Source organism: Pristiophorus japonicus, chromosome 7 (genome assembly GCF_044704955.1).
Source record: "Pristiophorus japonicus isolate sPriJap1 chromosome 7, sPriJap1.hap1, whole genome shotgun sequence".
Lineage (NCBI taxonomy): Eukaryota > Metazoa > Chordata > Chondrichthyes > Pristiophoridae > Pristiophorus > Pristiophorus japonicus.
In genome coordinates, this window is record NC_091983.1 from 130,650,398 (window position 1) to 130,670,079 (window position 19,682).

At 44.7% G+C, this 19,682-nt stretch overlaps 1 protein-coding gene across 1 annotated transcript in view; it reads right to left on the reverse strand.

Moving 5' to 3' along the window:
- The window catches only part of rfx6 (regulatory factor X, 6), a 91,568-nt gene that overhangs the window by 57,236 nt on the left and 14,650 nt on the right, over positions 1-19,682 (reverse strand). Inside the window, exons 7-12 of the mRNA XM_070884463.1 lie at positions 19,314-19,421; positions 13,165-13,242; positions 12,947-13,060; positions 9,273-9,322; positions 3,648-3,807; positions 3,402-3,546 (exon numbers count right to left, since the gene is read on the reverse strand). Coding sequence (XP_070740564.1) covers positions 3,402-3,546; positions 3,648-3,807; positions 9,273-9,322; positions 12,947-13,060; positions 13,165-13,242; positions 19,314-19,421 — 655 coding nt within the window. The remainder of the gene's footprint in view (positions 1-3,401; positions 3,547-3,647; positions 3,808-9,272; positions 9,323-12,946; positions 13,061-13,164; positions 13,243-19,313; positions 19,422-19,682) is intronic.

The following is a 19,682-nucleotide window of genomic DNA, read 5'->3' on the forward strand; positions in this document are numbered from 1 at the left end:
AGGGAAATCATGCTTGACAAAACTTCTAGAATTTTTTGATGATGTAACTAGTGGAGTGGACAAGGGGGAGCCAGTGGATGTGATGTATTTAGACTTTCAGAAGGCTTTTGACAAGGTCCCACACTAGACATTAGTGTGCAAAATTAAAGCACATGGTATTGGGGGTAATGTACTGACATGGAAAGAGAACAGGTTGGCAGACAGGAAGCAAAGAGTAGCAATAAACGGGTCCTTTTCAGAATGGCAGGCAGTGACTAGTGGGGTTCTGCAAGGTTCAGTGCTGGGACCCCAGCTATTTACAATATATATTAATGATTTAGATGAAGGAATTGAATGTTATATCTCCAAATTTGCAGATGACACTAAGCTGGATGGCAGTGTGAGCTGTGAGGAGGATGGTAAAAGGCTGCAGGGTGACTTGGACAGGTTAAGTGAGTGGGCAAATACATGGCAAATGCAGTATAATGTAGATAAATGTGAGATTATCCACTTTGATGGTAAAAACAAGGTGGCAGATTATCTGAATGGTGACAGATTAGTAAAAGGGGAGGTGCAATGAAATTGGAGTGTCATGGTACATCAGTCATTAAAAGTTGGAATACAGGTACAACAGGCAGTGAAGACGGCAAATAGCATCTTGGCCTTCATAGCGAGAGGATTTGAGTATAGGAGAAGCGAGGTCTTACTGCAGTTGTACAGGGCCTTGGTGAGGCCACGCCTTGAATATTGTGTACAGTTTTGGTCTCCTAATCTGAGGAAGGACATTCTTGCTATTGAGGAAGTGCAGCAAAAGTTCACCAGATTGATTCCCGGGATGACAGGACTGACATATGAAGAAAGATTGGATCAACAAGGCTTATATTCAATGGAATTTAGAAGAATGAGAGGAGATCTCATCGAAACATATAAGATTCTGACGGGATTGGACAGGTTAGATGCAGGAAGAATGTTCCCGATGTTGGGGAAGTCCAGAACCAGGAGTCACAGTCTAAGCAAAAGGGGTCAGCCATTTAGGACCGAGATGAGGAGAAACTTCTTCACTCAGAGAATTTTGAGCATGTGGAATTCTCTACCATAGAAAGTTGTTGAGGTCAGTTCGTTAGATATATTCAAAAGGGAGTTAGATGTGACCCTTAAGGGATCAAGGGGTATGTAGAGAAAGCAGGAATGGGATACTGAAGTGCATGATCAGCCATGATCATATTGAATGGTGGTGCAAGCTCGAAGGGCCGAATGACCTACTCCTGCACCTATTTTCTACGTTTCTATATTTCTAAAATCCAGTAAATTCTTAAAAAATAACAGGGAGGCCAAGGGCAAGATGCTGTTTATGCAAAACAAAAGGTGGAGTGACATAAATCGACCAACAAGTTGTGGAGCAAAAGCAAAATACTGCAGATGCTGGAAATCTGAAATAAAAACAGAAAATGCTGGAAATACCTGCTGAGTAGTTCCAGCATTATCTGTTTTTATATCAAGTTCTGGATATACGTAACTCATAGCATATCTCTTAATCCCCTGAACTTTCTCGCCAATTTGCGCATTAATAAGAGTGAGTTATTCACAAGCCGTCATTTTTCCAGCAAGATTCGGCTCGATATGTACATTAGTACCTTTTGCCACCAGCGCCTTGTTATTATCTTTGTAGCGGATTGTCACGTTGACCACTGCCACCTCCTGCATATGGTGAATATTATAGCGGACTTCCACAGTCTCCCATCCTGTGTTGTGAACCTGGATTCTATATGTGACGTCCACCCGTATTTGGACACGTGATCTTTCAATCTGTTCAAGATTATATTATGCCGTTTTGTTCTTGCATTTCTGACCGCTGGGCATCATCCTGATATATGCGCCAATATTTTGTTGGCCGCCAAGCACCTTCTACATACTTTTACCACGTTACTGCGGTCATATGAAATGGTGCATCTGTTTGGGTACAGATTATACCTCAGTCGTAGCCCCTTAATCGATTGTATATATTGTACATATTGATTCAAGCTCACAAGATCCAGCCCAATATGGCCAATAGGCATAGTGATAATACCAATGTGATACCAGTTGTTCCACAGGACTATTTTTGACTATCACAATCTCCATTTCATTTCCGGGTTTGTGTCATTCTTCTCCAGAATCAAATTTTATTCAAAAGTCTCAATTAAACTGCAAACAACAACCATGCTAACAAAATGAGCTAGAAATTATTGTTAATAACATTATAGGATTGATATTAACTCCTCCCATTCTGCAGGAAAAGAGCTGGTGTAGTAGTTAAAATGGATCAACTCCATTTCCCTCTCCGTTCCCGCTGGTCTGCGATCTTAATGATGCTGATGTTAATGGCCCCCCTCATAAATAAATGCAAATTGTACATGGGACCCGAATGGAATGTGAAACCCGCTCTTGAGTGGGAAGCCCCATGGAATGTGAAAGCCACCTCTGAGCGGGATGCCCCCCATGGGATGCCCCCTGAGCAGCATGCCCCCCGAGGTTACACTGCCAGTTGGAGCTGTCGAGAAGCCCGCAAGGCCTTCGAAGGTAAGTTTAAAAAATCTCTCCTTAGTGCAGTGGCTTCACAAGGAAAGTCTGGGCTCTGCTTCCCCCGGGCTCTCCACCACCTACTCAGCCACAAGACCCTTGCAACCACCACCCCCCACCCGCGCACCCCCCACCCGCGCACCCCCACACCCCCCCTACCCCAACCCCTCCCCCTGCACCATGGACTTACCTTTCTTCAGTCTTCTCTTGATGTCGGTGAATGTCCTCCGTGCCAGCCAACTACTTCTTTACACCATCAGGAGTGGGAAATTATCACCCTAAATTGGGCCTTTTTGCACCTGTTTTCCGCCTGGCTAATGCGTGCAACAAGATCCATTTTCATTCCCCCACAGTCTAGAAATCCATACCTACTCCCTTCTACCTTGTCACCTCCCTCCTTTTTCAAAAGCTTCCTGAAAAACGTTGTCTTCAACGCTGCCATTGATCCTCGCCATAATCCTTTCCATTTTAGACCTTCCTCCTCTTTTTCAGCATCCACTGTTTCTATTCCTCTTTCCTGCACATACTACTACCTATTTGTGAGAATGCTTATCTGTGTGGAGCAGGGGTTCTTTGGGGCAGTGATCTCAGGTGTGGATCAGTGATATAATCAATAAACAGTTGAGCCACTGGCCAATGAAAAGCAATGATGTTGGAAATGCAAACTACTGAAAATAAATAATTGCTTCAAAGCCCGCTTTAAAGGTGCATATGTACAGCTTAATTATCGGCTGACTCTTTAGGTGATGCTCTCATGGTTTCTCTGATGTGTGTACTTATCTATTTTGCCGCATTATCTGCTGTAACCTGTAACTGCTAATTAAAATTGATTATTGTAGCATGACCAAGTATCATGTACTTACAATCAGAATACAGTTCAAAGTCCTGATCTGTTCCACCTGATACCGTGAGAAGGGCCTGTGAACTAATGCTGTTTAGATCCACCTTTTCAATGTCAGCCACCATGGAATTCACAACAGTCTGGTCAAATAATGCAGGCCTGGCAATCTGTACAGGGCAATACACAAACACATTTAACAGAGCTGACAATGGGTACCACGTGAAAAACACTCACATATTCTGTGTTGAAGATGTGGCACAACACCTGCCTGTGCGAGATGTAAAAATGAAGTTTGTCGTTTTAGAGAAGACACAAATCTCTGTGCAATGGGCAGCTTCTTTTCAGACAGAGCATCTGGGAGGTTTTCCAGTGATGAAGATATCCAGTGCTCCCAATGCTTAGCAAAATTTCTGATGTCTGCCAGCAAACTGATAAAGAAAAAAAATGAATTGGTAAGTTGTAAATGTTGTCCTAAATCTTTTGGAGAAAGTTTCCTTTGGCTCTTAGAGCACATCAACATATTTTTAAAACTGCATGAACTAACTAATTACATATTTTAAAAGGTTATAATACCCTTTTTAAAAAAATTTTCTCATGAAATCCTGTTTGTTTTCTCAGGTTATGAAAGCAGCAACTTCCCAGTGGCTCGAGCACAGGAGTCTCTTTGCAGTGGTGCATGTAATAGCCATTCCAGTCAGAAGTTACACTGAATGCAATATAATCCTTTTTCGCAACCAGAAGATCTGCACCAAACTGTGCCAAACATGATTTTAATGCTCAAGAGACTGTGATTTTAAGTTGTAAGTATCTATTATTATGCAAATCAAATGCATACACAAACTCTTCATTCCTGTAAGTGTCCAAGTACTTCAGTCACAAAACTGGCATTTACAAGTTCAAGCATCCCTCTGTCCATTTAGCTAGCAAAATCACATTTGGCAAATTGCACTGCACTCCTGATTGTACTTCATGGAACAGCAGCCTGTTGACTCACATGGGCTCCTTGGATCTGCCAAATGTGCAGGAGTGCTTGCCTGTCTTATATTGGCCTTACCACATTGTCATCACCACAGTCAGCAGATGTGCCCACCTCCAAAGTGGTGCATGTTTGCAAATGATCGAATAATGAGAGCAGGAGCTGCTGTTTGAGAAATCCGACCATTTACACCAGAAGTATGACTTAAGCTTGTAGAAAAGAGGAATAACTTAACTGCCTGACTTGTCAAACCAGAAAGTGGTTAAGTTCACATTCTTTGAAAATGAAAAAAACCTTGAAATATCAGCTTTAATTATCATAAAGTGATTAGAAAAATATTTTTTCAACCAAGAAAACTTTCAGTAAATTGCATTCCAGGAGCTTCAGGCACTCAACCCCTTCTGTTATGGAACCTTTACCATGAAGTAAACTATGGGGTTTCCCAAAAATATACTTATGATGGAGGCAGAACAGAAGCAGGAGGAAGAGGAAATGACAGAGTTAAAGCTATATCAGAGAAGAATAAGAACAACGAGGAGTTTCCATTCCACCAGCGTTTACAGACTACATCACTGCCTCGAGTGTGGTATCAGAAGCCAAGTAATAATTCAGTAAGGAGTGATAAGCAGAAGTGTGTCCCATTGCAAATTGACTTTCAAACAATTCTCAAACACAGAAAGCCATCAAAAACAGTTAAACTTCAGAACATTGGACTTAATATCATAAAGTAGTTTTATGGTGCACATATAGGGCTGGATTTTGCCAGGACTCAGAGGGTGGGTTCAAAGGTGAGTCCGCTGGCAAAATCTGAAAGACTGACAGCAGGGCCGCATCCAGTTCTGAACCTGCCTCTGTGTAAGTTACCGAAGGGCCAGGTCTGGCTGTGTTTGCAGACCTGGCATTAAGCAGCTGGTGAGCCAATTGATAGTAAAGAGGGTCTTTAAAGGTAGTTCAACAGCATTTTACCACCTACTAACCATTTTTCCAACTTTTTCACAAGGTTCCCGTTGCTCGGGGTTCAAGTCAGGTAAGTACATTGGGTATTCAGTGACACTCATTTACTTTCAATATTTGACAGCTGCAAAAGTGGTATAAAAGCTACCATTTCACAGCTGTTCATTTTCTAATGTTAGATGCTGGAGCCTTCAAGATTTGGAATACACTTTTCAGCTTTATGGATTTTGGAAGTGTTTGGAGTAAACTCTCTATTCACGGTCACCCCCTTGGAACATCATATCTCACCATTGACAGATGGTACCCTTGAAAAAAATCCCAACAACACCACTGCATTGTAACAACATCTCTGCAATCACCTGATGCTGCACAGGACACAGGGCATCAGCACCTCACCAAATTGCTGCCTGAGATGTCAGGGATGGCCTCACCATGGTCAGATTTACTTCACTTGATGCTGTACACATCCTGGCTGCCACATGGTACGCCAGGTTAGCACCACCCCACACCAATACTATAAAGCATCCCTGCAATGCCCAAGCCATTCTTATCACAATCATCACCATTGTGGTGGGTACCATTATGGCTCACCATTCATTATAACTCACAAAGCCACTTCCAAAAGTGCACACAAATCTGTCCAAGAAGGCAAAGTGTTGAAAATAAAGATTTCAATGTTTAACAACACATTAACAGAAATTTGACATGAACATTGGCTAAAAGACCCAAGTACCTACCCTTGTGTGTTATTAGTTGGTATGATTGGAAAGTGATGAGGGTGAGTGTGAGGGTTAGCTAGTGAGATGAGGATGTGATAACGTAGAGAGAGAGAGAGGGATGGGTGGAGGTGCAAGGTAAGTTGATGTGAGTAAGGATGTGCAGGAGTAGGATAGGAAAGGCAGAGTAATAGGGATGTGATGAGTGGCACAGCAGGATGAGGTTGAATGTGGCTTTGCAGTAATGTTTCGTGATCTACTGAGATCATTGAAAGATTTGCGCCAGTGCAGCCTGGTCCTCCTGACGACATCCCTGCTTATGCCCTCCTATACAATGTACAACCAGGCTGCTTTGGTGTCCTGGGGAGGTTTCTTCCACCCATTGGAAGGGAAGATAATCTTATATGGAGCAAGTGATGGGAGAACTTTGGGAAGCAATGCACCTTTGTGATGTGCTTGTCAGTGTTTGCAGCACCTCAATGCTGCAGAACACTGACAGCAGAACTGTCAAATGAATGTGGGCATAGTCCGTTTAAGGAAACCGGCTGATGACACGTCATCAAATGATGTCATCAGACCAGTTTCCTTTTAATTGGCTGGAAACCTTGCAGGACGGGCTTAACAAGCCCAATCAGGAGAAAGTCATGGGGGAAACTGGCATGGAGAAAGCAGCAGTATTGGATTCTGCACTGGACGTCGCCCGCCTCTCTCCCAACCCGGTAGGAATAATCGATGCAATACATTTTACAGAAAGTGCTTATTACCATTTTGCCTACCCATGGTGCCTCTCTGTGTGGCTCTTATACCTATTCTTGTGCTCTACCAAAGGACCAGGGATAACAGTGATGCTTGCCTATGCTGAAAATCTCTATGGGTCTCTTTGGAATGTGGTGGCTCTCATCTCAGGGCTTCTGAGTAACAGGATGGCTCTTCTGTAAGCTGTACCACCACCGCAGTTATGTGAACAAACTGGTCCTGTATCATACCACTTACATAAGCAGAGCATATGAAAGGGCAAGTTGAAAAGATAACATAAGCAGCATCATGAGAGAGGATGGCATCATGAAGCTGAATGCTTGCCACGCTACTTGTGCTGGGTCCAGGATCTGAGTGCTCATTGCTCAGCAGGGAGATATATCTGATGGCACTGAAAGGTGGTGCCCCAAAAGCTCTCAGAAGCCAGTTGCCATAATTCTCTTCAAATGATCCCCTAGTGCCTGAAGACCAGTGGTCAACCATCCATGTTGGACTACTCTGGAAGCCTCTCTGTTAGAAGTGGCGGTAGCAGCTGTTCCTAGTCCCACCACTCGCTTCAGATAGCACTGCATTGTGTCAAATCATTCTCATATATTGGCACTAAGGATAGCATTGGATTCTGCCATCTATCTCAAACAACCTCAGTACCTCCATGTGAGTGTGATACTCATCCAGCATCCTTGTTTTTAGAAACTCACCATCTGGAAAATGACTTGTGCTAACCCTCCATTGGAGTTCCAGTACTGAACATCACTGTATCATCAATACTATTATGATTGTACATTAAATGGAGTGGAGTAGCTGAGCTAAGGTAGAGCTGTGAATATTGTCCTTCAATCTGTATCAAGTATAGAAAACAGACTGGCTCAGGCAAAATTAAAAATTGCAGCCATTTGTGAAGAAACTGGGATACACAAAAACTCTGAAAGTTACATTTTAAATGATCTCTCATCCATTTTTCTGTAGATAATTGAAAGTGCTGCTGTAACTATAAACTTAAGCCTTCTTTGTTTGTACATATACATTGTGATGTTGTGACTAAAATCTTCATTCTGACAGTTATAAAGCAATGTAACAGTCTTTTTCCACTCAGAGAAAACTAAATCTAGGGGACATAGTCTCAGAATAAGGCGCTGCCCATTTAAAACTAGATGAGGAGGAATTTCTTCTCTCAGAGGGTTGTAAATCTGTGGAATTCGCTGCCTCAGAGAGCTGTGGAAGCTGGGTCATTGAATACATTTAAGGCGGAGATAGACAGATTTTTGAACGATAAGGGAATAAAGGGTTATGAGGAATGGGCAGGATAGTGGAGCTGAATCCATGATCAGATCAGCCATGATCTTATTAAATAGCGGAGCAGGCTCGAGGGGCCAGGTGGCCTGCTCCTATTTATTATGTTCGTATGTACTTACGTTCTTATGTTCTTCACACTGCCTAATTGTAGCCACAGAGTATGATAAATAAGACATTTCTTTTAAAAAATCTGTTTAAAAGATTACTTTCCAAAGTGTACATCCAGCAAAAATAGGTCTATAAAAAGATGATTCATACATCACTTAACATTGTGGCGAAAGATATTCTGATGGTAGTTGCATTGAAATTCACAAAGGAGTTTTAGTAATGAGCAAATAAAACATTTTAGTGAATTCGCTTCAGACTGTAAGGGGTCCAAATTGCCCCTTTCCTTAAGGCCTATTAACATCAGAAAGCGGTGGCCACGCTGCAGAGTGCAATGGCCACTGACTTTTAATGTAATGACCGCCATTATCAAAATTACGCTCCCGTGTTATCACAGTGGTGACCTGCTCTCCCCCGCTCCCACCGCTCCGCTACTGCTGATACATGTTAAGTGCATCATCACATTGCACACCACCAATCTACCTGCCCCACCCCGCCACCGGCAAAATTCCATCGTGAAAATCTTCAACCAGCCCGGCGGTGCCAAAACATTATTTTTCGCAGTGGTCCAGTGAGGCTTAAAGGGGAGGACCTACTGCCACTGCCGTCATGTCTTTTTTTTCGACCGACTGCCAGGTCGACAATTATACCAACAAGAAGCCTGGCACCTCCTCTTGTGTGCCAGGCCGCTGACCTGGCTGAAACCTTCCCTGGTGGCCCAGTGGACCGAAGTTTAAAGATCATGCAGGCGCTGCCCTTTAAATGGTGACGCGGCACCGTGATGGCGTCATCGCGGTGGCCACTCCGCACCGCCCCCAACTTCCACCCCTCTGATGTTGCCACCATCGCATAACTGCCCCCATTAAGAGCGACTTCTGGATCCAAGTAAAAAAAACAAGAGGCGACCTCAATCACCGCGGTGGTAAAAACACTCAAAACGGTTTGCATGCACCCCGTTTCGGGTAGAGGATAATTTTGGTCCCTAAATTTGTGATATAATTATATTGTCCACATTAGCTATCACAAAATAAAAGGGGGTGACTTATCAAAAAGTACTTTTAGATTTATTTTCGCTTCCAGCATGTATTCTTACCTCTCTGGCATTTCTTGCATTGTTGCTGGAATCAGCACATCTGTCAGCACCTTGGGAAAAATATTAAAGAATATAACCTTTTTATTTTACTCAAAGCAGGTGAATAAGAGATAACCAAAGTGAAATAAATGTCTCCCAATTCTATGAATGCATAGCTAACAAGTGATAAGTTAAAAATTTCAAACCCTTGGAGCTAGATTCTGGAGGGCCCTGTATTTCTACCATGCTGACAAATCCCCTGGACCTGATGGCCTACATCCTAGGGTTCTAAAAGAGGTGGCTGCAGAGATAGTGGATGCATTGGTTTTGATCTTCCAAAATTCCCTAGATTCTAGATTGGTCCCAGCGGATTGAAAGGTAGCAAATGTTACCCCACTATTCAAGAAAGAAGGGAGAGAGAAATCAAGGAACGACAGGCCAGTTAGCCTGACATCAGTCGTCAGGAAAATGCTGAGATCCATCATTAAGCAAGTGGTAACAGGGCACTAAGAAATCATAATATGATTAGGCAGAGTCAAGATTTTAAAAAAGGGAAATCATGTTTAAAAAATGTATTACAGTTTTTTAAGGATGTAACTGACAGGATAAAGGGGACCATGGATGTTGTATATATGGATTTCCAAAGGATATTCGATAAGGTGACACATAAAAGATTACTATGAAAGGTAAGGAGTCACGGAATTGGAGGTAATGTATCAGCATGGACAGCGGATTGGTTAACGAACAGAAAATAGAAAGTAGGGATAAACGGGTCATCTTTGGGTTGACAGGCGTAACTAATGGGGTGCCGCAAGGATCTATATTAATGACATAGATGAAGGGACTGAGTGCAATGTATCCAAGATTGCTGACGATACAAAGCTATGTGGGAAAGTAAGCTGTGAGGAGGACACAAAGGGATATAGACAGATTAAATGAGTGGGTAATAAGGTGGCAGATGGAGTATAATGTGGGGAAATGTGAGGTTATTCACTTTGGTAGAAAGAATAGAAAAACAGAATATTTTTTAAATGTTGAGAAACTATTAAATGTTGGTGTTCAGAGAGATTTAGTTGTCCTCGTACAAGAAACACAGAAAGTTAGCATGTAGTACAGCAAGCAATTAGGAAGGCAAATGGTATGTTGGCCTTTATTGCAAGGGGGTTAGAGCACAAGAGTAAGGACGTTTTACTACAATTATACAGGGCTTTGGTGAGACCACACCTGGAGTACTGTGCACAGTTTTGGTCTCCTTATCCATGAAAGGACTTACATGCCTTAGAGGCAGTGCAATGAAGATTCACTAGATTGATCCTTGGGATGAGAGGGTTGTCCTATGAGGAGAGATTGAGTAGATTGGCCTCATACTCTCTGGAAGAATGAGAGGTGATCTCATTGAAACATACAAGATTCTGAGGGGGATTGACAGGGTAATTGCGGAGAGGTTGTTTCCCCTGACTCAAGAGACTACAACTAGGGGGCATAGTCTCAGGATGAGGGGATAGCAATTTAAGACTGAGATGAGGAGGAATTTCTTCACTCAGAGGATTGTGAATCTTTGTAATTCTCTATCCAAAAGGGCTATGGATGTTGAGTCGTTGAGTATCTACAACAACAACTTGTATTTATATAGCACCTTTAACGTAGTAAAGCATCCCAAGGTGCTTCACAAGAGTATTACAGGTGAGCATCTGCAATCCGGAGTTCCGAAATTCGGACTGTTCCGGAATCCGGACACCGGGCAGATCCATGGTGGGGTCATCCAGAATCCGGAAAATGTTCCGAAATCCAAATATTTTTTTAAACCGATTACCGCTGCAAGTTGGGCCTAGGGAGGGGGATAAACACTCCAAAATAATTTCAAAAAACAAAAAACAAAAATTCACAAAACATTCACAAAACTCTTAGCTACTAAATGGCTGAAAAAGAATTTAAAAATAAAAATTTTAACTTACCATTTTTGCACGTCTTCAATGCAGGTTTTTTCCAGCTACCGACTCCTGGCCCGGAACCCCCGATGCCGAACCCGTAACCATCAACCTCCCCGCCCCCCACCCGCCTCACTCCACCACCAAACCCCCCGCCAGGCCCTGCCATTGGACTCCCCAGGCCCCGCCGTCCGCCAGACAACCCAGGCCCCACTGGACTCCCCAGGCTCCGCCGTCCACCGGACACCCTAGGCCTCGCCGCCCGCCGGACTCCCCAGGCCCCGCCGCCCGCCGGACTTCCCAGGCCCCGCCGGACTCCCCAGGCCCCGCCGCCTGCCGGACTCTCCAGGCCTCGCCGCCCGCCGGACTCCCCAGGCCCCGCCAGACTCCCCAGGAACCGCCGCCCGCCAGACTCCCCAGGCCCCGCCGCCTGCCAGACACCCCAGGCCCCGCCAGACTCCCCAGGACCCGCCACCCGCCGGACTCCCCAGGCCCCACCATCCACCGGACACCCTAGGCCTCGCCGCCCGCTGGACTCCCTAGGCCGCTGCCCCCCACCCCCACTTACCTCGGCCCAAGTGTCTTCAGATTCAGGACATCAGAAAGACGTTCTGAAATCCGGAAATACCCGAACCTCGGCCTGGCGTTTCCAGATTCAGGACGTTGGAAAGATGTTCTGAAATCCAGAAGTACCCGAAATCCAGAATGGCCTCGGTCCCAAGGTTTCCGGATTTCGGACGCTCCACCTGTATCGGACACCAAGACACATTTGGAGAAATTAGGGCAAGACGGGATGACAGGTTGTATGTTGGCAGCCCAACCGAACCAGCGGCCGCCATTGTTGGACCGACTGCAAATCCAACCGACAAAAAAAGATGGTGGCCATGGCGCAAGGCCATCCCCTTTAAGGGCGGCCGGGGCACGCCAGCCACAACAGCCTTGCGCACCACAAAGCTGTTGTTGGCATCGCCTCTCGGCAACTTCGCATCCTGTGGGGCAATTTCCCCCCACCCCCGGGGCACAAAAGGGTCAGCGTAGGGCGATAAGGGGTTGGCGCGCACGGCGATGACATCATCGGTGTGTGTGCCCCCACCCGCGGCGAAAAGTACAGGGCGCGGCGCAAACCCATTTCTTCCGCAGAATTCCATGGAAAATCCGGGGGCGGCGGGGGGCGGGGAGAGGGGTGTCACTCTGGCCATCGCGCCCAGGCGTTAAAACATTAGAGCCCCATTAGCACCTCCCGGAGGCCATAACAGGCCTTTCCCAAAGGGGCAATTTCGCCCGCTTAATTTACTAAGAAACTGATTAGTGCACACCAATGAAACTAGTAAATGGTTCAGTATGATTTTTTTAAAGTAATTTTCAGTTATTTAAAATCAGGTTACGTGGTGGACTAGACACTCTTATTAAAAATGCTTATTTTTTGTGATAAAACCATTTTCAGATGTAATAATAAAACTGCACCAGGTTACCATTCTTAAATACATCAATGAATATTTTTTAATGCAAGGAAGAAAAAACAATGATTATGCAAATGGTTTAGGCAGAAAATTGAACCATAACTTAACCTCAGAAAAACAGTGCAATTTCAAGCTCAATTTGCATCCAAATTGCCGATTGCACCCAAAGCGGAAACTCCACCCTTAAGAATGGATAGCCAGAAATCTGTATTCCAACATCATCTTGTGCCACAAGGGCATTAATTGGGTCACACTTATGGCATGTCACACATTTTATTTATTTATGATCTATTTATTCAGTACTCACTTTGTAGAGTATGGAGTCACATACACAAAATATATCAATGATGACAGAATTCTCCAGCAATGGAAGAAGATGGTCAGGCATCCCTTGCCAAAAGTGTAATAGAAAGTTCTGAATCTGAAAACCAAGTCCAACAAAATGCACTTCTTATACCTATTAGATTCAGGTTGTTTTTAATTTTTCTTAGGCATGCGTAAAGAAACATTTTTTTATAATCTCACCTCCTCAAAGTTTCCATTGATTGCATTATCCAGAATGCATTGGCAATGAGTTTTGTACATCATAATTAGTGTATCTACCTGCGTTGAAAAAAAAGTGCTATAATATATTAGGATGGCTGTCTGTAATTCTCACTAACAATTTATATTCATCCAATGATTAAGCTCTGTGGCTTCACAAATCTGACAGAGCAAAATACACCTGGGCTTAGCCATTTCCAGGATTTTCTAGCATATCATATGAACTTCCATCTTCTCGTTACAAAGCAACTGTTGTCAGTGAGGCAGTGTCAGAAGCAGAGACACCCTATGCCCCATCCCATGGAAGTGTGCCTGTAGAGGCTTGATGTTGGTCAAACATTGAATCAGGCAATGACCCATAAATTGCTGGAGAAATAATGGCGAGTTCAAGGCACCCGCTATTATATGTAAAAAAAACTTAGCAACTTGTGGCGAAGAGAGCACACCAGCTGCCCTTCTCAGGACACTGCCCAAAGTGGTGGCAGTAGGAGCACCAATGTAAATGAAGCTGTAAATGAGCCGATGCCATTTTCAAACCACTAATAACCTGAGTCTAAAAACTCATGAGAAGAGTTAAGCTTCCAAATTGTAGAAGATTTAATGGGGTAGATTTTAAATCTACCACTTGAGTATTAAACTGACATTGTGGATTGTGCATTTTTGAAACTGTCCAATTTTCTTTTCCATCAACAAGTTGAAAATCTATCGCAATATTTCTTGAGGATGTGTATCTAGGGTTCATTTTCTGAGTCCTCAACCATGGTAAGGTACCTGGTTGCCAGAGTGTGTTGGAAAATCGTGGGTGCACTCTTTGCGATTTTCCACTACATGTTCACAGCAAGCCCCACCACATTCAGAGAATTTACTCTTCCAAGTTTGTTCAGCTGAATACAGATTTCATCCCATGGTACTGATAAAACAGCAAGACAAGCAATTCAGCCTCAAAGATTGCTGAGAATACTACAGTTCAATTTAGAAGTAGGATCCCTGATAAATAGACACAAAATGAGAGGAAAGCAAAACAGAAATTGCAAACAGTATTTTATTCAACCTATTTGCCTGTGGCCTCCCACTTCTACATCAATTCAATTTTAGCACACAGATATAAGTAAACCCAGGCATCACATTGAGTCACATAAATTCAACAAACACTTTGAACTGCAAGGTATATGAGCTTTTAATTGTTTAGAGTTATTTCTGGGTTGGCCTTATTAACATGCAAATAAAAAGCAAAACCTACAAAGGCTGAAAATCTGAAGCAGAAACAGAAAATGCTGGAAACAAAAAGGTCAGCCTCTGGGAAGAGGAGATGGGTCAATGTTTTTGGTCTGGCCCTTCTTCAGCATTCATAAATGAAAGATAATGAAGCATTTTAATAGAATCAGAAAAAAGGAAGGGAAAAGGAAAAACAAACAGAAGTTTCAAGCACAGAAAGGAATCTTTGCTTGAACAACATGCAATCGGTTCCAAGGAAAAACAGCAAATTTTTTGATGACGTAAAAGGTCTCAGGCATCAAAAAGAAACATTAAATAAATTAGAGACATTAAAAAACCAAAACATGAATAGCTAAGGCAGTGAGAAATCCACTCATGGAAACAGGTGGAAAAAAAAAATCAGAGCAATTGCAGACATAGAAAGCCTCAGATCAGGCCTAAAAATAAAACAGAAAATGCTGGCAAAGTACATAGGCCCACCAGCCCCAAAGAGAAAACAACAGACTAAAAATAAAAGGCACCAGCCCCACCAGCACTACAATCTAACAAGTAGTCTCCAGCCCAAACATCAACCTGCCTCCCCTCTCCACAGACACCAAGTCCCCAACACTCCCTTCAACCAGATCGCTACCGGGTCAGTTAATGGATAAATGATCTGTCCACAGACTCCTATCAAGAGTGAACTGATTGGCATTGTTTCAGGTTGATTGTCTCAATAAATCACTCTCTTTCATTTGGTTATGCAGGTGTGCCATTTAGAGCAAATATTCCCAATTCAGTGTAAGTTAAAGATATGAAGCTTTTGTTTCGAAATTTCAAAATGAAGATATTAAATGAGTTACGGTGCTCACCTTTAATATACAAAATCAATCTTTATAGTCGAGGATCTCTATTTAGAAATATTTTACCATATCTTAAGAATTAAAAAACACACTTATAGAATAATGCACTAGTGACCAATTAAGGTAGGCAAACAGAAAATTTGTACCAGTAGAAATTAAATGCTGGCCATGAAACTGTATCCTATGTATTTGCAAGAATTTGAAGGTGAGATTCTTTCTATTTCTCTTCCCATTCTCTGGCCTGAACAGATGTAGAACTGGAGGAGGGTGCAGAAACAGGATCGAACAAAGCAGTGAAGGGATGTATAATCTCAAGAAAGAATAGTGCTTTCTATTATTGAATGAACAATATTTAGGATTTAAAAAAATGATATACAAGCAGCATTTTGCAAGTGAGCTATCAGTATAACACATACTGAAGTGAACATAACGGGGCCGAAATTCAATAGCAAAAGTCCCATCCCGTCAGCGAAATTGGAGTTACTGCCCCCGAGATGAAGTGGAGCGCAATGTGACTGGGCGTTAACCATGGGAATTCACCAGCGCTCCATGTAGTGCCACATTCCGCTGCCGGGAGCACAGGTGTCTCCCCTTCAATTAAAGGGGAGAGCACGCTGTGAACTCTGCAATGGGACGAGGGGCCACCATGTCACAACTGGGGTGCCGTGGCAGCAGCCTGGCACAGAAGTGTAGTGCCAGGCTGCAACATCGCAGCAGGGACCCCGCTAATTTGTTAAGGTAAGGTTGTGAACAGTAAATCAGCTATTGGACCTGCCCTTTAATCTTTGCCACGTGAGCAGATTGCAGCCCGGTTCGTGTTGTCCACGACGGCCTCACGGGGTGCTACCGGAGTTCCGCTCTGGGGTGAAAATGGGTTGCTGCGCTAACTCCCATGGAATTTTGCAGGAGGCAGTAGCGGCCCCATGTGGGAACTTGTTTGTGCCCGCCCTTGGAGGCACTAACGGGAGGTGCAAACGATGTGAATTTCTCCCCCTAAATATTTTGACATTCTGCTAAATACATGCGAAGCAGACGAGCAACAGCATAAAATTGTTCCAAGATATCAGAATTAACTTGTGAACCAGAGAAAATAGCCCAAAAAATCTCTAGAAGCTAACCAGCAGCCTAAAAGAAAAAAAAACAGCAACTAATCTATATGTAAGGGATGAGCCCTTTAAATAGTGCTTCTGCATGGTCCTTGCTGACTATTCATACCATGAGTGGCTGGGCAAGTTTACCACATGGCAAGTCAAGTGCTGGGACAGACCCATTTTACAGCCAGCCTAGGTACCTTAGTTAAATATTAAAATGAAATTTCTGAATCATTCTGAACCATGCCCTGGACACCAACGGAGCAGCCCGACCCAATATGGTGGTTCACTTCTGGCATGGTTGCGATCGAATTTCTAGGCATACATGTGTGGGGTTTTAAAAACAGGTAGAACACTTGATTTGATCCCAAGTTCCTAGAGGTAAAACCACCCGGTTCTAATATACTATGCTGTCTAGTTCCCCAGCTCCACGATGACATGCAGGCCGTGATCCTTACCAACGGATCCATTACGGACCCAATCCACTTCTGGTCCGGGGTCAAACAGGGCTGCCTCATCGCCCCAACCCTCTTCTCAATCTTCCTCGCTGCCATGCTCCACTTCACAGTCAACAAGCTCCCCGCTGGAGTGGAACTAAACTACAGGACCAGTGGGAACCTGTTCAACCTTCGCCATCTCCAGGCCAGGTCCAAGACCACCCAACCTCTGTCGTCATGCTACAGTACGCAGATGACGCCTGCGTCTGTGCACATACAGAGGCTGAACTCCAGGACATAGTCGACGTATTTACTGAGGCGTACGAAAGCATGGGCCTTACGCTAAACATCCACAAGACAAAGGTCCTCCACCAGCCTGTCCTCGCCACACAGCACTGCCTCCCAGTCATCAAGATCCACGGCGCGGCCCTGGACACCGTGGACCATTTCTCATACCTCGGGAGCCTCTTATCAACAAGCGCAGACATTGATGACGAGATTCAATGTGCCAGTGCAGCCTTCGGCCGTCTGAAGAAAAGAGTGTTTAAAGACCAGGCCCTCAAAACTGCCACCAAACTCATGATCTATAGGGCTGTAGTAATACCTGCCCTCCTGTATGGCTCAGACACATGGACCATGTACAGTAGACACCTCAAGTCGCTGGAGAAATACCACCAACGATGTCTCCGCAAGATCCTACAAATCCCCTGGGAGGACAAATGCACCAACATTAGTGTCCTTGACCAGGCCAACATCCCCAACATTGAAGCACTGACCACACTTGATCAGCTCCGCTGGGCAGGCCACATTGTTCGCATGCCAGACAAGACTCCCAAAGCAAGCGCTCTACTCGGAACTCCTTCACAGCAAACGAGCCAAAGGTGGGCAGAGGAAACGTTACAAGGACACCCTCAAAGCTTCCCTGATAAAATGCAACATCGCCACGGACACCTGGAAGTCCCTGGCCAAACACCACCCTAAGTGGAGGAAGTGCATCCGGGAGGGCGCTGAGCACCTCGTGTCTCATCACCGAGAGCATGCAGAAATCAAGCGCAGGCAGTGGAAAGAGCATGTGGCTAATCTGTCCCACCCACCCTTTCCCTCAATGACTATCTGTCCTACCTGTGACAGGGACTGTGGTTCTCGTATTGGATTGTTCAGCCACCTGAGGACTCATTTTAAGAGTGGAAGCAACTCTTCCTCGATTCCGAAGGACTGCCTCTGATGATGATGGTGATGATGACTCTCCCAGCCTTATGGGCTGGGTGTTCCAGTCCTTTGCGCTCCAGCTTTTGCCCTGGAGTGGCATGAAAGGCGGTGGTGAGATCTACAGCGCCCCACAGCGATCCTCCAGTGGGATTTTGCGGCGGCATTGAGCAGCCCCGCCAGGAAAAGCTGTGCCGGGTGTGCAATGCCCCTGGTTGTGACACCGGCGCGAGTTTTGAGTTTAGCCTGGACATGTGGTCGCAATGACCACCTGGGAAATCAGAGCGGTCCATCAATCCCATCGGCGAAGAGGAAGCTAACGGACTCCAAAGCAAGTGCAATTATTTTTTCTTTTAATTTTTTGTGCGATTTGTGTTGCAATGGCGTGGGCAATGTTTATACAAGTGCAGTGTCCCAAATCCGGAACCCTCGGGACCAAGGCCGTTCTGGATTTTGCGTTTTTCTGGATTTGGAACGTCTTTCTGATGTCACGAATCCGGGAATGCCCGCCTCCAGGTTCGGGTATTTCCGGATTTCAGAACATCAGAAAGGGCGGGGGGAGTGCTCGCCGAGGTGCTGTTCGGGTTGCCGGCCCCATCGATGAGATCATCAGGCATGGCCCCGCCTCCAAGGAAGTGTTCAGACAGGCCCCGCCGAGGAGGAGCTGGTCGGTGTTCGGGCAGGCCAGTGAGGAGGCCCCAAGGTAAGGGCAGCGGTGAGGCAAGGGACAGTGAGGCGAGGCCCAAGGTCAGACAGCGGCGGCGGTGAGGCGAGGCCCAAGGTTGGGCAGCGGTGGGACCTCGAGGTCAGCAGGGTCGGCGGGTCCAGATTCCGGAACATTTTACGGATTCCGGACAACCCTGCCACCAATCGGTCCAGAGTTCGGATTCCGGAACTCCTGATTTTGGACGCTGCACCTGTATGGATTTTTTTTTTAGGTTCCCCCCTCCACTTACTCCCACGCTCTCCTCCCCCCTCCACTCACTCCCCCTCTCTTCTCCCCCATCCACTCACTCCCCCTCTCTCCTCCTCCCCCATCCCCCCCTCTCCCCTCCCACCCCCCATCCCCCCCCTCCTCTCCCTCCCCCATCCCCCCCTCCCTCCACTCTTCCCTCCCTCCCCACCCGCCTCTCCCTAAGACGCAAACTATTCCCAGAAGCTAACTTTCCTGCCTCACCGCCATTATTGCCCCAAAAACATAAAAGCCTAAAATCCAGCGCTCTATATTTTAACATGAATGATAAATTGTTTAGTCTCATGGTTGCTCTTGTTAGAGTTCTTTACTGTCCTATACGTATGTGTGAGATAACTTAAATTAATATCTCCTATAAGACTGTTACCTTCTCCTTTGAAATAGGCCCTTGAAGAAGAAGATGCTGTGCATTGGGGAACTCTGGGAGCAAGGTTCCAGTTTTTGAACTGAGCGAATATTTCCGAGTAAAGCCTCCCTATAATAAAGCAAAAATGTTCAATTAGTTATGTGACAGTACCAAGAGTTCTAAATACACACCCACTTTCTGAATCATTTATTATTGGTATCAGTTCAAATCAATATTTAATTACATAAAGTAGAGGCAATTATTTTAGTTATACAAAATAGTTTTCCATGTATTTTAATGCTACACAGTTTATTTTGATTCACCTAGTATTTAGATATACAGTTGGATTAGTCTTGCAGTTTCAGATTGTCAACCATTATTGTTAGTACA